The 16845-nt window shown below is 47.9% G+C and overlaps 1 protein-coding gene across 1 annotated transcript in view; it reads left to right on the forward strand.

The window, feature by feature from the left end:
• Window positions 1-9828: 9828 nt before the first annotated feature.
• The window catches only part of SLC1A4 (solute carrier family 1 member 4), a 31646-nt gene continuing 24629 nt past the window's right edge, over window positions 9829-16845 (forward strand). Inside the window, exon 1 of the mRNA XM_048935869.1 lies at window positions 9829-10392. Within this exon, the coding sequence (XP_048791826.1) occupies window positions 9869-10392 (524 nt within the window). The 5' untranslated portion in view covers window positions 9829-9868. The remainder of the gene's footprint in view (window positions 10393-16845) is intronic.

Here is a 16845-nt window from a genome sequence, read left to right on the forward strand (position 1 = left end):
TAAGCCAAATGGCTTAAATCTGAGGAGGGAAAGCAAGGAGAACAAAGTGACCTGCATTCCCATGCCCAACACACACATCCCCCATCCAGTCTGCTTGCACCATGAGGTTGATGCAGGCAGACCTCAATACCCTCATTAGCTGGGCCCGGCTCCCACCCTCTGTCCTGCCTCATTTAGAGCCCAGTTTCCTGCTCAGGTGAGTCAGGAGTTGGGCAGATGCAGGGAAAGGCAACCTTCCAAACACCAGCATTTCTGTGTGCCCTGAGGGTGTGGGTGAGCCCGTGTGTCTGCTGGCTTGAAGTAGATATTGTTTCTGGAATTTGGGATTCCTGTCGGATTAAGCATCACGCAGTGCTCACAAGGCTCCACTTAGCTGGCAAGTCTGAGCTCTGCCTGAAAATCTGATTTCTTGTTCAGTACTTCTAAAGTGGCATTTGCCTCTCCTTTCTTCTTCAATTCTTTTCATCCTGGCCGGTTGTAACATGCACATCCCTTTTATGTTCTTCAGATCTACTGCTCTGTTTTTACTTGAACTAAATACTTCTCCGTGCTCTTTTTTCTCCTTTTCCCAGTATTGGTCCTTCCCCCAAATTGCTGGCACAGGCAGTTTGTTTTCTGTGGTTTTGCTTCAGTGTAGTTTGGATATTGAAGGTGCCTTTTGCTTTCCAGAGAGATTCCTGATCCAGCACATTAAGTTTCTGTGCCTTTCATCTCCTCCACTTTGAGAAGATCTTGTTTTATCCTTCCAAAAAGTCGCAGGAATCTTCTACATCTCTACTTCTAGGCTATTTCTAAGGACTCGAGGTGCATGAAGTGGTGCTGTGTGTGGATGTATGTGTCTTTCTCTACCAGTTGCTTGCTTCTTATCTTGAAACCATTGGCCAAATCCAAGGAAGATGAACAGTGGATCAGAGGACTCTGAGATTTCAGGTTCTGTGAATACGCAGATAAGTGAGGCAGCAGACAAGGAAGATGCTCTCTGGTCTCTAACTATGGAGCAGGAAAGGCACATTTCTAGGTTGCTGGGGGAAAAGCTCAAAAATGTGCCCTAAGAGCTGTCTGCGAATCCAAATGAAGAACATGCTCTTAGTTTTCCTTTAAATCCCAAGCTTTCTAACCATAAAGCCTCCTGTTTTGGGATGGACAAGACTCATGCCTTTGAAACCCTTGGGTGTGAAAGTGGTGCTGGTGTGTCCTGGCAGCCAGCAGTCAGCCAGCCATCACCACACACCACACTTCTTTGTGTATCCCATTGCCTCCCAACCCGTGCTATGGCCCCAGGGGGAGGACAGCATGGCGCAGAGCAGATCAGAGCTGTGTGTGCCGGCTACCCTTGGGCAAGTTGTTTTACCTCCCTGTGACTCCACTTCTCACCCTGTGGAGATTCCTGAAGGCAGGACTTTTCTCCGCTGTGTTTATAGGGCGCCTACCACGAGGGTTCCCACGAGATTGCGCCTTGGTTTTGTAACAGTTATGGGCACAGCAATCTCATTCAAGGGCCAAGTCACTCCCTGTGACATGCAAAAGTTCAAGGAGAGCTTCTTCAGGGTGTGCTGAGCTTTCCTTCCCAACCAAATCTGGCTTTGCCAGGAGTGTTTTACCAACAGTTCCCACACAAGAAGGAGCCTTTGCTGTAACCCAGCTTCTCCCTCCCTGCAGACAGCTATTTACAGGATTTCAATGGGAAGGCCTGAAACAACTCCATGTCCAGAATCACTGCCGCCAAAGGAAGGAGACGGGGGTCTTTGCAAAGGGCTTAATAATTCCTGTTGCTCTGGCTGGCAGTTTTCGGCATGGGTCCCACATTCTTCAGTAGCCCTTTCCTTAGCAATGAATGGGCTTTTAGTGCTCTCTCATAAAGGCTGCTTTTCCTGGGGCACTTGGAAAACACTAGCTGCAGCCCCTACTGCCTCTCGGTGCTCACCAGCAAGATGTTGAGGCTCTGCCTGGACGTCCTCGGATGCTAACTGAGCTGTGCTTTCACCTCTGAAAAGAGTAGCACATGAGCAAGGGTGGCTTTGCTTTGGTTTGCCTTTCTTAAAGATCCATTGCAAGCTTGGGTTACAAGGCTGAGTGAGGATCTCCACCCCCTGAGAAGCACAACCCTACAATGTGCCGTGAGTGGATCTGATGCTGCTGCAGCAGTGCAGGGTTTGATCAGCACGGGTTTGCTGCTGTTTTCCCCTCTGGATTTGCTAATGATGCTGCTTAACTAGGTAGACCTGCTTGCTTTAGTGTGGGTTAGTGAAAGCCTTTTGTCATCCCAGCAGCTATCCCAGATGCCTATGTGAGCAGGTAGCCTTGCAGCTTTGAAAATTGAACGATGGATGTTATAAGTTCAGATTCTCAGAAGCTTTCAGATCAATGGGGATTGCAACTCAAGCTATGTGCCCATGTGTGTCTGGCTAAGAATTACTTCTGAGACAGGGGACTTCAGGATCAAAACCTCACTTCCCGTGCTGGGAGGATAGGGAGAGAGTGGCAATGGAACACGTGGTTATGACTTCTCAAGCTTTTGAGGTTACTTTGGCACTAACCTGTGGTCATTTTACACAGGTTGTTGTGTTTCCTCTTTCTCCTGAATTTGGCGTTTTGATTTTGCTGCCCAGGAAATCAGCATATGTTTGTCACCCTATTCATGTATCGCTTCTCCACATTTCCCCACATTTCTATGTACCTTTTCAGGATAAAAGAGAAAATGTACATTGTCCATGTCTGCAGTATTAGCACAACCTCTCTGTGACTCATGTTCAAGTAATCCAAAGACTCACACGCTCTCCTGTGATTATGAAGGGAGAAAGATTCAGGTATAGCTTCTGTCTTTCTAGACCCCAGGAAACCCACCCGGAAGATAAACATCTGTAGGAAACCAGTTGCTTTGTTAGTTCTGCTCCTGTTCTGGCGAACACAGGGTTGAATTTCCCTGCTCACAGGAAGCTGAGGGGTGCACAAGATCTTCAGCTGAACCATAGGACCCTCACAGGGAGACAGAAGTAGGTTTTCAACCTATTCACAGAATCACTGAATCATTAATGTTGGGAAAAGTTACTAAGATCATCTCATCCAATCATCAGTCCATTCCCCCATGCCCAACTGACTGTGCCCCTCAGTGCCACATCTCCACTGTTCTTGAACACCCCCAGGGACAGTGATTCCACCCCTTCCCCAGGCAGCTATGCCAGTACCTCACCGCTCTGAGAAGGAATGTTTCCTAAATTCATCCTGAACCTCCCCTGTGGCTACAGTCTTCTGCTGATATGTAGACACCAGGGCCCCCAGCTCAGGGACAGGCATGTGGGAGATGGGGATGTCACACCTGCAGGGCACTGCAAGCAGTTAAAGACAGAGCACATACAGGTCAGGTGCCATCTTCTGCAGCAGGTGAGATGCAGTCCCAATAGCTCCCCATCTTTTTTCTATCCTTTGGTCCAACAGAGGTTTATACAGCCCTGAGAGCTTGCTATAATGGCTGATGAATTCTCTTCCACAATCTCTGCTCATTCTATCAACCGGGTATACACCTGATTTTTCAGAGAGGAGAAGGCTCTACACCAAGCAGTGACATAAGCGCCGTTTCAGATGCCCACAATAAAGAGATGTAATTGTTATTAGAAACGTCACATCTGACAGTCTCAGGCAGAGCAGTGTTGGGCAAAAGCAGTGGCTTGAAAAATGGAAGTGCTTGCCCTCTCCTCAGCACTTTTCCTCCTGCTAGAGCATCGCAGCAACACAAACAGCCAGCAAGAAATTGCTCTTTGCTCTGGCTGGTTACTTTCCTGCTTAATCCATGCATAGCCATCAGGGGCCTTGTAACAGCTGGCTGTGCTGAAGCCAGCAGCCACAGGCTTGGCAGCAGCCTGCTCACGCAAAGCAGTTACTGCAGAAGTGCAGCTGGGAGTGGGGAAACAACATTGTGGTTAATGGGCTGCCCTCATTAGCTCCTGCCTTGGTAACCCAATGGGAGAGAGGAGCTTCCACAGATCATAAATCCATGCTGAGCTCTTGTGTACTGCTCTCACAGAGTATAAGAGAACAGGGAAAGTGCACAGGGTGACAAAAGCGTACAGAGAGCTCTGCATGGCTCTTCAGTTTGGAAAAGAGGCAGCCAAGGGATCAAATAAACACTGGTGGATGAATTCACAGGAGAAAAATGCATGGAAGGCTTTTAAACCCAAAGGGTTTCACATCCGTCATGGAAAACACGCAAGCTGCAGGTTGCTGGATGCTTGGAAAGTGTTCTCAGAAGATACAACATTGTCTTGCCTTGCTTTTGCATTCTTCTTTTCCAGTTTGACTGTCCTCAGGATATTTTGCATAGCCCCAGGAATCTCTAAAGCTGCATTACTTCTTAGAGACCTGCCTGAACCTTGCTCTTGCTCACACATCCTCTTAATGTGGTAGCAAGCTGGGTGCAATCAGAGATGTTCTGCAGTGGGCAAAGGGCAGCTGCACAGTGCCCAGTCCCTGGTGGCAGCAGCACTGCTCCTGCTCACCATCATCCCAGTACACTGCCACCCCTAATCAGGGATACAGGATTCACTGTCATGCCAGAGTCACGGAGAAGATGTGTAAGAATAGATACTCCCTATGCTGCTTTTGAGTCACTGAATCACATTTAGAAATTACTCATGCCTTTTTCTTCCTGTAATGTAGCTTTTTGTTTTCATATTCCTTACAGCTAATGTAAATCAAGGCATGCTCTGCTCGTGCATTAATGCTGCATGCTGCATGAAGTCTCAGCTGTCCAACCTAGCAGCCTCCTGCCTGCAATTGCAGGAGAGCAGCAGCACTTCTGCTTTCAGCACTCACATGTTCTTCATTCTGCTGTTTCCCCTTGCTGAATGCGTACTGCTTTTCTTTTCCCTTTCTTCTCTGGTAGCAAATCTTCCCCCTGGTAGGAAGCTGGCCAGCTTGTTTTCAGATCGGCCCCACTTGTTTTGAAAGTCCTGACCCTGCTTTTCCCCATCAGCTGGAGGCAATGTCTCCTGCTATGACAGGATATCACAAGGCCAAGGCCTGTGCATCTGTGCTTGTTCTTCTTTTTTTCTTCCTGCTCTTCTCTTTCTTTACCTTCAAAGAACAGCCTAGTGGAGACCCTACAGCTGTTATGATGAGTTGGGGCCCTTCTTTTTCGGTTCATACAGATTTGTTTTTCTTCATGTTCATACACTGTGTGATATTATTTGGCCTTCACACTATTCTGATATTGAAAAAGTGAGCAGCACACCCAGTTCTAAGTTTGCTCCTGGTTTAATATTGCTTTATTTTCAGACCATTCAAGGGAGCCATGTAATAAACTATGTCATGTGTGTGTGAGGGTATTATTCTATAGTTTTCATCTTCTTGTTGGTAAAGCTGCATGTGCCTTTGGAAAATGAAGTTAAATATTTACCCTAGCTCAACCACCCCCATCTGCAGAGTTTATGTTTTGTTGGAGTTTGGGCAAGTAAGCAGTGCGTGCAGAATTCCCTGCCTGCCTCTGCTATTGTAAAATAGACTCACAAAAGCCTGTTTTTTTTCACACCGAATATTTTCTATCAGGCCTGAGACCTTACCCAGCCTCGGGGAAGGTGGTGAATCCACATGTGATGCTGCATTAGGCTTACGTCTGGGACTGGGTTGTCTCAGTTGGTGGGCAGCAATCTATATGGAGAGGGATCTAAGGAGCAGTCTTAGGACTTGGCACATCCCAGAGGTGGACTATAAATTGCACAGCAGCCCTGGCTCAACAAAGTCTCCTTGCCAAGCTAAAGTCTGCATACCAAGGCAGTGCTCAGGGCCTTCCTGCCTCGGCCAGCTGTGACAGCTCCACTGAGGACTCGTGGACAACATACCCACTGCCACATGCTTTTCATGCATGCTTCTCAGAAAAAGGCTGCTCTGTTACAAGGCCCCTTGGGACACTGCGAGCAGCCCAGAACATCTCAGCTGGGATGTTTTGGGGCACCTACACTCAAGCTTCAATCAAAAAACAAAAATACACTAGCAACCCCTTCCTGCCCTCTTCCCTTTCATCTCCCTCCCTACTCCGCCTACCATGACTTCGAGGCATTGGTCTTCAAATAGCTTCAAATCAAAGCAGACACAGTGACTGGACTGATGATAGAGTTCTAATCCCACGGAGACATGTTTCTGTTAGGTCTCAGAAGGACAGAGGCTAAACAGCAGCCACATCTGTGCAGCTGAAGATTTCTCCCTCCCAGGGAAGCTCTGAAGGTTGCCAACAATCTTGCTGGCCGTACACCTGCCTGCAGGGGGCAAGAAGGAAGCGGAGGTGGCAGGATTAGTGTTCATTGCATGCAGCTGGCACACGGCTTTGTAGGAAACATGGCCCAAGGGTGGCCATGGGGTGCCAAGAAGGCATGCAGCAACCATGAGACTCAAGATGCTACAAACAACTCTTCATTTGCTTCCTCCTCTAGCAAAGAAAATTCTTCCGGGCTTTCTCTCAACCTTCCTCAGGTACAGAGAAGTTTCTCCTCTGTAAAACTTTCTCCTCAGTTTCTTACGGGCTTCTCCACCCTCTAAAACCAGTGCCACAGGAGAATTTTTGTGATAACGATTTTTAATATATTGATGTTACTCTATGAGATGGAAGAAGTGTCCACCAGGCCTTTTATCATCATCACAGAACATGAAGCCCTAAGGGTCTAGCAATCACTTCTTCACTTTGTGTACTTTGCTCTCTCAAAAGGATCTGTTACCTGTGGTGCAGTATGTGCATGCTTTGTAGTAGCACATAATAACACCTAACATATGCAAGACAGATAGACACTGTATAGTAAATCCATGGAAATGCAGAGCAGAATCTGGCTTTAAGACCTTCATTTCTGGATGAGATGAGCAGCACTGGGAAGTTCACAGTCAAATGTGACTTTTGGCAGACATCACAGCCCTTGCTCTTCAGAGGTCTTTTACAGGGGCCACCACGAAGCTCAGAGTTAACCCCAGATGTGGCTGTCCCCAGAATCAGAGTACACCTATGTTTTAGAGGACAGGACAGGAAAAAGGTAGGATGTCATTCGGGTGCCACCTTCCATCTGCTCTGAGGACAAAAAGTTTGAGTGAGTAAGGAGGGATGAACGTACAGAGGGAGAAAAAATTTCTACAGTACTGACGTGAGTTGTGAGGGGTTTGTGTGACAGAAAATATCAGAAATCTAGGTATCCTAAGCCAATCTTCTAGGTCTTGTCTGTACTGAGTGGAGTGCAGTAGATACCTCCCCGGGAACTGTATCTCATCCGCTTCTTTCAGAAGGGAGTGTTAACACTGGAAAAAGTAAGATTTGCCTGGTGTAGGAATTGAACTTCTAGATTACATAAATCCCATCCTACGCATCCATTCCACCGATGTGTAGCAAGACTGTGGAGAACATTAATACTGGGAGTGGATGAGAAGGAGGAAAAAGGAACTGAAAATCTTTTATCATGGAGTTTCTGTGCCAACTTCCCTAAACAATGGGGAATTTATTTATTTATTTACTTATTTGTTTATTTATGCAGAGGGAAATGGTTCAAAATAAGTCCTGTACCCTGCTTGCTTGGAATTCAAAAGTGGAGGAGAAGGAGTTGATTCTACTACAGCTGCTGGGTTTTTGTTTGTTCCTTCCACTGAGGCTGGAATTTGAAATAATCATCATCAAAAAATAATATCAGGCAGAAATTGACTGAAACACAGCAGGACTTCTTCATTTCTGGGCCAGTGTTGAAAACTAGGTTGGCTTTTCTCCCTCAAAGCAAAGGAAATGTGATTTTGTTTAGAATTAACTGCTTGTTTGCCTATTTGTTTTTGCCTACTTTTAACCCCTTTGACGTTTGCAGGAGGAAGGGCTCTGGCCTGGTTCAGGTGAAAGCTCTCTATGACAAAAAATATTCTCCTAGTCCCAATAGGGGAAGTCAGAAATCCTAACTTAGAAGCACCAGGGAGGGTGGACACTGGAAACATGCAAACTCATTGACTGGAAAGCTACCAATGTCTACAAGTGCTGAAATGAAAACATGACACAACAGATCAGTCAGCACTTATTACTGAATAAATCAGCAGGCTTCAATGTTAATTGCTGCAGCCATCCATGAATTCTCACAGAGCGTAGAAACACTGTTAGTTCTGCCTAGAACTTTTTTGGTTTGTTTTTTTTGGGGGGGAGAGGGATGATGTTCATTCCTATGGTGGGAGCATCACTTGCTGTATTGTTTTCTGCCTGAAAGTCGACTTTCTGCCCAAAGCCTTGTCACCTGAAGAAATGTGAAGAGAAGAAGCATAATTGTTCAGATAGCTGTTAGAATAAGAAAATGAAGAGAAAAAAGGGAGAAGATATTGAGAATCTGAACTCTCATAATGTCATGAGCAGGAAGATTAACACACGCATCCCTAGGGTGAGCTGTTCTTCCCAAAAGGTTGGCTGTGACCAACCAGCCATAGCATAGGTTATAAAACATGCAGTAGGATCTAAGATTTTGAGGTGAGTATATGGTCATACATGTCGTCTGATGGTTCTCCCAGTACTGCTCTGAGCAGAGCCAACACCACAAGATCACAAAAACCACCTCTAGCAGAGCAGGATCCTGCTATTGATTCACAACGTGGAAAAGGCCCTGTTTTAACTCTTGCACTTGTTTCATACCATGTGCTGCAACAGGTGGGTTTTCCCATTTCATATCTACTTCTTGCTTCCACTTCCCTGAATTTATCCTCCAGCTTTTCAGTTTGCATATGGGAACACTAATAAAAATGAGTACTTTTAGAATAATCCACAAATATTAGTAATTAAAGTAAGTAACGAGTGATGATTATGAGTATTATGAAAGCCAATAGAATATTCTTTTTGCCTCAGCTGAAGGCAAAGAGGAGAACCATGTTGCTTTTTTTCATCGGGCATTACAACACAGCAGGGAGCAGGCACATGAGGACAATTTTCAATGGTCTTTTGGGTACAGTAAGTCACAGTGGGCTTTCAATGCAGTGAGGAAAATAAAAAAACGCTTTGGTGGGCACAGCTGCTTTGTGTGGTGCTATTGCAGTGACAGATCCCAGCTACCGGATAAGGATCTTCAGGTCTATCCAGGAGGCTGGAAAGCAGAAAAGATGCTCATTAAATAGGGATTATGGCTCTGTCAGCCTGTTTAATTAGTCTGGTCTACTTGAAAAGCAGATGAACGGCCGGTTATTTTCACAGCATGTTTTCTGCTAGGCTGTGGTGAGGAAATTAACTGAAATGAGGTCTACGCTACAGGTAGACACAGAGGGACCAGTGTGAGTCCTGGGACACTGAGGGGACATGTGAGAGCTGTGGGGACATAAACAGGACATGTGAGAGCTGGGTACACTGAGAGGCACACCGAGGGGATGCTGAAGGGACACATAAGAGCCTCAAAGACACCAAGGGGGACACTGAGGGGGACATTGAGGAGATATGTGAGAGCTGTGGGGACACAGAGGGGCATGTGAGAGCGATGGAGACACTGAGGGGACATGTGCGAGCTAGGTACTCTGAGGGGCAAAGCAAGGGAGCTGCTAAGGGGGCATAGAAGAGCTGTACAGACACCAAGGGTGCACTGAGGGAACTTGTGAGAGCCGTGCGAGCTGAGGGGCTTTTAAGGGAGCCTCGGGACGCTGAGGAGACATGCGCACATCGCTGGGGAGCGCAAAGGGGAGGCGCGGAACCGGGCGCGCCGGGGACAGCCGCCGCGGAAAAGCTGCGCTACCGGCCGCTGGGCCCCGGCGCGCTCTTCCCGCCCCCCGCCCCGCCGCGCCGCCCCCTGCCCGAGCGCCGCCCTCCGAGGCCGGTCTGGCCGCGCGCGGGCAGGTGGGGCCCGGCAGTAGGGGGCGGGCGGCTAGCGGGACGCACGCGGGAAGCGAGCCGGGCGGCATGGAGACGGCGGACGGCATGGAGAAAGGGGACGGCGGGGAGAAGGCGGGCAACGGCCACGCGGAGGGCGCGGCGGCGAGCGGCGGAGGGCGGCTGCGGGGCTGCCGGGGCTTCCTGCGGCGCAACGCGCTGGTGCTGCTCACCGTGTCGGGGGTGGTGGCCGGCGTGGTGCTGGGGGCCGCGGTGCGCGGCGCGGCGCTGGGCCCGGCGCAGGTGGCCTACCTGGCCTTCCCCGGGGAGCTGCTGCTGCGCATGCTGCGCATGGTCATCCTGCCGCTGGTGGTCTGCAGCCTGGTGTCCGGGGCCGCCAGCCTGGACGCGCGTTCGCTCGGCCGTCTGGGCGGCATCGCCATCGCTTACTTCCTCGGCACCACGCTGCTGGCCTCCGGCCTCGCCGTCGCGCTCGGTTTCATCATCCGACCCGGAGCCGGCGCCTCCGCCCTCAACGCGCCCGGTCTGGGGCTGCCGGGCAACGTGCCGGCCACCAGCAAGAAGACGGTGGACTCCTTCCTCGACCTCGTCAGGTAGGGCCGCCCCGCCGCCTCCCGCCCTGGGAGGATGATGACAGAGCCGGCGGTGTTGCACGCTGCCGCGGGGGATCCCCCCCTCCTTCCTGCTCCTCCCTCGCCGCTTGCCGGCCGCAGCGCTGTGTTAAGAGATGTGAACGGGAGTGTACGGCAGCGTTTGCCCTGTGTGCCTGCAGATGCAGGGTTGCGCTCAGCAGGGCGCCGAGCTAAGTCAGGGGTTTTTGCTTTGAAGCTTTGCTCTTTCAACTGAGACTGGTGCATCTGGGTAAACTAGCAGTAAAAAAGGCTGTATTCAGTAATCCGAGTTTTTGCCCTTTTCACCCCATAGAGAAATAAGATCCACGGACCCACCAGTCACCCGTTGGCAAGGCTGTATTTCATATCCATAACCTACCTCTCTTGCAGCTGAGCCTGACAGTTCTTGACAGACCACACCAAAGACAGTGCAAGTAGGTGGCCTGGCTGCAAAGGTGACATGGAGCAGATAAGCAGTGTAGGCAGGTGAAGAAAAATGGCAAAAGGAGGAGTTAGAACAACGGTGACAGCTGGGAAGAAGGTGACTGTTGTGGTGGCTTTCCCCGGTGCGTCCTAATGCAGCTGATGTTGCTGGTGGCTTGTTTGCATGTTGCCATCCTGCACAGAGTAGGGTGAGAAATGGGACAGACCCTCTGGGTGTTGTGAACTTGCTTCTTGCTCTGGTCTGTAAATGCAGATGGAGAGTTGAGAAGTGTCCTGCTGGTGGTAGGGTTGAGCTCCGAAGGAACGCTCAGAGTAATGAGACTTGGGTAAAGTGTTCAGGTTGTTGAGTGATTTCCTTTGGAAAGCACAGGGCTGGGGGCCCTTCCTCAGTATATGCATGGTAGTGACCTTTGAATTCAGCCTTCTCTTGGAGCTTTATGGACAGAGAGCCATCACTGTGCCATCAGCTCTAAAAGCTCCTGTCTTAACAAAGACGAACAAATCCCTGATGAACCTAGGGATGGAATGAGCTGTGTGTCTTCTGAAAATAATACCTACCTCTCCCATTAAATTCCTTCTTTCTTTTCTTTTTTTCTTTATAACCTAATTATTCTTGAAAAATGTGGGTATTTTGATTTGAGTGCTGATCTTGGTTCTTGCAGCCTTGACTTCAGTTAACGGGGCCTCAGCTCTACAGGGCAGAAACGTTGCCTTCAGCACGTGTCAGTCTTGCAGCATCTCGCTCTTTGCTTTTCTGTTTTACTTCTGTTCCTCAATTTTTCTATCAGATACAAGGAAACTGTTTTCAGTTGTGTCAGAACTGTGTCCGTTGAGCCTTCAGTGTTTAGTTCCTTTCAGAAAGAAGATGGAAAGAAGGTACAAGTGGGCAATCTGAGTCCCACAGCCGCACTGAAAACACACTAAACTGGACTAAGTCACAGCTGTGAGTCAGATAGTTACCTTGATTCTGTGGAGGTGACACGGGTTGTCCTTTCCCAGGATGCCAATCCTTTCTGCTTTTGGGAAGTTTATTAATGAATGACCAAAGCCATTGCTTTCCACTGTCACAAGAATGTCTGGAGGACGTTTGGATACTTAGCTGCTGCTGAGGTGCTGGGGAGGGCACAACAGCAGTCACCAGCTAACATATTGTGCTTTATCAGAGTGCTATGGAATGAGCAAGAGCAAATATTTTGCAAGAATCTGTATTGATTTGTCCACGCTTCTGATGGGCACTTGTCAAGACTGCGTGTTTAAATAGGGTCAGAGTTTTGCTTTGGCTTTGATCTTTGTTTGCTGATTCAATGAAAACGAACAGTTTTGCAGGAACTTCTGATTCTGTTGAAATTTCTAACAGCAGATGAGCCTGGCATTTCATCTTAGTGAGATCAGTGTTTTGATGAAACTTTATACAAAAGACTTCAGTAGAAAGTCTCGCTCATCAAAAAGGAACGTTTCAACAGACTATTTTACAATATTTTTAGTGGAAGGAAAGGCTTCAGACGGTGCCGTTCTTTGCCTTATTTTGGGATGAAAAATGTGTTTTGAAACCATGGGATTGGCTTTGGGTTGGGAATTCTGTTTTTGTTTTTAATCTCACAGTAACATGGTGAGTGGGATGGGCGTAGCATCATTTGCTTTTCATAGGAAAGGTACGCAGAGGTCCAAGATGTGTGCCTCCTGCAGTAGTGTCAGGGATTCTTGGGGTGACAGATGAGTCTGCAGCATTTACATTTTACTGCTCCTTTTATTGCTCCTTCCTGCCCTTTCTGTCTCCCTGCCAGAGGTTACGAGCTGGGCTGCCAAAAGGAGTACCCACAGCTCTGTGAGCAAGCCCATGGATTACCTCTTAGCGCTGTCAGAGCTGGAGGGAGGCACACAGGAGCTTGAGCACAAGGAAAAGCAGTGGCTGCATTCTGCTGGCTGGGCTACAGAGCTGAGGGCCAGGATGGACCACAGGGAAGGTGGGCTCTTGTTCAGACACCAGTCACCCCAGTAGCACTTGCTGCTTCAAATCCTGGTTTTCCAGTGACTCGCCCAAAGCAGCATCCATGAAGGCGGTCTCAGAGTATGCTCTGAAGTCCTGCTCTGGAAACAGCAAAACTGTACTGTTAGGAAAGGAGGGGGAGATGTCAGCGTCGTAGTGATAACTAGAATTAAGAAGTGGCTGGGAGCAGCTGCAGTTACGCAGAGACACACTAACCACAGTACTGAGGCTGGATGGCTGAAACTCGGGGGTGCTCGCAGAAAAAGGAGAAATAGTGAATGTTACTGCCTGCCTTTGCTTCTGTCATTTTCTGTGCCTGGATGCTCACTCAAAGCGCAGGGATTGCTGACTCAGTTCTGTGTGTAGTAAGCATTTGGCTTTTTTGCGTGCCTATGCTGTGTATTTTTCTAATATTATTTGTAGAAAGTTGATCTTCTCTACTCCTTTCTTTTGTTCTTCGGTAGTTGCCTTTACTACTGACTTGACCCAGTCATGCTTTATCTCCCAGACAAAATAGTTACAGACTGGACCCTTAGGGCAGGAAAGTATTAAATACCTGCTATAAGTGAGTAACATTCTCAAGTTCCTTTGGGTTAAAGCAGTGGCGCACGCCCAAAAATAATGTACAAGCATAGTACGTCCACAGTGATATGAGAAAAACAGATGAGAAAAAGAAGATTGTGTAGTAGTGAATGAAAATCCTGAGAAAGAGGGAAAAAGAAAGCCTCTTAGTAGAGCAGTCCAAGCTGTGATGTGTTCTGGCAGGTTTTCAGATGGCAGTAAAGTTGCTGTCTGTGGACTCTTACCATTGAAAAGACTTCATTGAAAAACAGGAGATAAAGCAGCACAGAATATTTTCCTAATGTTCACCTCATTTAGTCCAGACTTCCTCAGAAAAATGTTTTCCAACACAAGACTTTTGGCCTTAAAAGTGGAACCTTTGTGTAAGAAGCAACAGAAGAGGAATGCATGTTATTTTAGGGTTTTGTTCTGCTCGCCTGGATTTCCCTTCGTGGTTTTGCTGCCAGAGCAAAGCTGTTTGCAGAGCTCTAGCAAAAGAAACATTTAGAAATAGTGATTAACAATAATCCCTTATACATGCAACAAAGGAGTTCCTTTGGCAGCTTTATTCCACAAGGTAAGGGAGAGAGGAATTTGATTGTAACATCAAAATTGATAAGGATGGAAGCTACAGCCTCCAAAGTGAAGCTGCACTTGCACGTTTGGGATATACTGTGCTTTGTTACAGAAGGGTAACCCCATTTCCCCTCTGTAAGAGCTCTGGCATGGCAAAATATATCCATCTTTAGCATTTATATATGCTGTTCTTTGCTGTAGTCAAACAGAAAATATGCAAATCCTGAAACTTCTGCAGCTGGTACCATTGCAATATGTGGTTCCTATTTTAAGTGGATTTGAGGTGGTGCTTTCCTGTTCTGGGCAGTGTGCAGGTACATGGAGATCTCATCGCACAGCCCAGCTGCTGCTCCAGCCCCAGGACACAGCTGTTATGTATGACAGCTGTCTGGTGGGCTGTCTCTCTATTTGGTTGTAGCTCAAAGGACGGTGCACAGTCTCCCTCTATCATGTACTTCAGCTTCAGGCTACAAAAACTGTTCTTGTCCGATGCATAGAGCAGTGGGGCAGCCGAGGTGCACACTGCCATGATGTCAAGCCTTGCTACATTGCATCATTCTGCTGCACTCTTTGCATCACAGCCCTGGGCTGCCTGATCCCAAGCTCCATGCAGGGCTCCTTATCACACAGACTCAGGTTTCTGTGTAGGCGTGCTCTTGCAATAGCACAAGTCTGCTTTGGAGAGCTGACCGTGTTCTTTAGCATGGGGCACGGCGGTGGCAGGGCTGCGAGAAACAAGCAGCAGTAGTCAGTAATCCTGTGATAGAACCATGCTGATTTCTTTAAACTCCACATCCAAGGCGAGAAAGCTGAAGGTTTGATCTGTGCAAGAACACTGACTGGCAGACACCCGCATTTAGTTTGCACACCCAGTTACACACCCTTTCTACTTGCTGGTTCACCTGGCCAGGAGGATGTTTGCACTTCCCTGTGCGACTCCTCAGCTCACCTGGGGTTGCTGACTGTAGGGACAGAGGTCTGGTTTTCTGCGGGGCTGTGAGCTTTGCTTGGCTGCACATGCTGGGTGAAGCCTGTGAGCACAGATGAGCCCAGGCAGGTCAGCAGCCAGCTTTTGGCTTTCCCCAAAGCCCGCAGCATCCTGGCCCCTGTTTTTAGGCACTGGGGTGATGTTCTTGAACAAACCCGTCTTGGGCAATGAAGCTGAAAACCTGTGGTCTGACTCACCTGTAATTAAGGCTTAATTTAATTTGCACGCAAACTGATCTTAGTGAGTGATGAGCATAGTCTGTGCAGGACTTGTGCCTCTGTGATAAGCTGTTTATTTGTTAATTGCTTTTTATGACCTGGAGCACCTTCTTTGTTAAACTTCAGGGTTTGAAACAAAGAGGAGAGAGCTTGTTTCTTTACATGTCATTGTAAATCGGTAGTCAGGCGTGCTTAGAAGCTGGGCTGGACAGAACACACGATGCAAGGGATCCTCCTGGGCTGCTGAACCAAAATCCAAATGTACAACTTGGTCAATTGTCAGAAATGCTTATTTCAGTTCTCAGAAACAAGTGCAGTGAGCAGTGCTCCAGAGATGAAGCAGAGTGACAGTGATACGCTCATGTTTGTGCAGCATTGTGTGCTGCTCAGCATTGGAAGCAAGAACCTGCCCCTTGCCTTCGTGTAGCAGGGTTGCTGGCATCGCTCAGTATGTGCCATAAGTATATGCTTGTTGTTCAGTCGGTGTTTAATTACTGGGGCCCTTGCCTGACGTACTGTGTAAATTATGGGCTTTTTGGTTCCTCAGCCACATGGAAGCACTGGAGAACCGTATTGTTTAGGCTTTGGGGTTGCTTCTTGCGGTTTGGTTTTGTCAGGATGGAAATGCTGATTTTAAAAAAGCAATTTGATTTCTGCTCGTATTTTTTTTTTTGGTCATCTTTGCTCCTTTGAAACCCAGACTATTCTCAAAGAGAAGTAACCACCCTGATCTTGAAAAGCTGAGAGGAAGCATTCTGATTTCTTTCTTTCTTTTTTCCCAGCAACATATTTTCCTTTCCCTTTTTCTTTCTTGGGGGGATTAGCAGGACAGAGATTGAAGGGAACTCGAGCTTTCTTGAAGGCTGTTTTTATGCAGTTCATGGAACAAAGGATGAGAAGAAGCTTCCCCCAATTCTTTTTGCCACAGGTGATAGGCTGTAGGTAAGCTTTTCTGTTTTCTTATCCGGAGAATTCACGTGCATCCTTATTGCACTGGGCTGGCAGCGTTCTCAGTTCCTAGCCCCAGAATTCCTGTCCTTGCCACCTGGGGTCTCGTTTTCTGCCCAGAGGTGAGCTGCTTCCCTTCTCATTTTGCTTTCTGACGCAGCAAAACAAGATGCTGTTTGGCCAGGGGAACACGTGCTCTTTACCCACTGAAGGGGGAGAAAGGAAGCGGAGCAGTAAAAAGAACTGGTGAACTATAAAATACAAGAAGCCAGCAACTTTTTCCTTACATACCCCAGTTAATAATTTTTTTTTCTGTCCACGTTGCACCCAGTGTAAACGTTTGGCAGGTTGCACACTGCCCTCTCTGACCTGATGCTCCATTTGTGTTTGTATGAAGGCACTGCTGAGTTCAGATGTTCCAGCTTTCCATCCAAGCTGCAACTGCTTCCATCCATGCCCTTTAACTGCTTCAGTGCTTGCTGACAGCTCTGGCCCCTGGCATTGTTCTGCTTTGGCTTGGTGTTCAGGGAAGCCAATCTTGTTGTGTTGAGGGCTTAAGCTCTTATTTGAGTTGTGCTGATTGGATTGTCCTTCGTGGTCATGCTGTGGGCAGATGATAATCATGCGAGCAAGGTTAAAAATCTGCCTAACCCTGAAGGCTATTAGCTGTTGCTGCAGCTGGTATGGCTAAGCCAGGTTGGGTAGCCACTGGT

This window comes from Lagopus muta, chromosome 2, assembly GCF_023343835.1.
Source record: "Lagopus muta isolate bLagMut1 chromosome 2, bLagMut1 primary, whole genome shotgun sequence".
NCBI classification, from domain to species: domain Eukaryota; kingdom Metazoa; phylum Chordata; class Aves; order Galliformes; family Phasianidae; genus Lagopus; species Lagopus muta.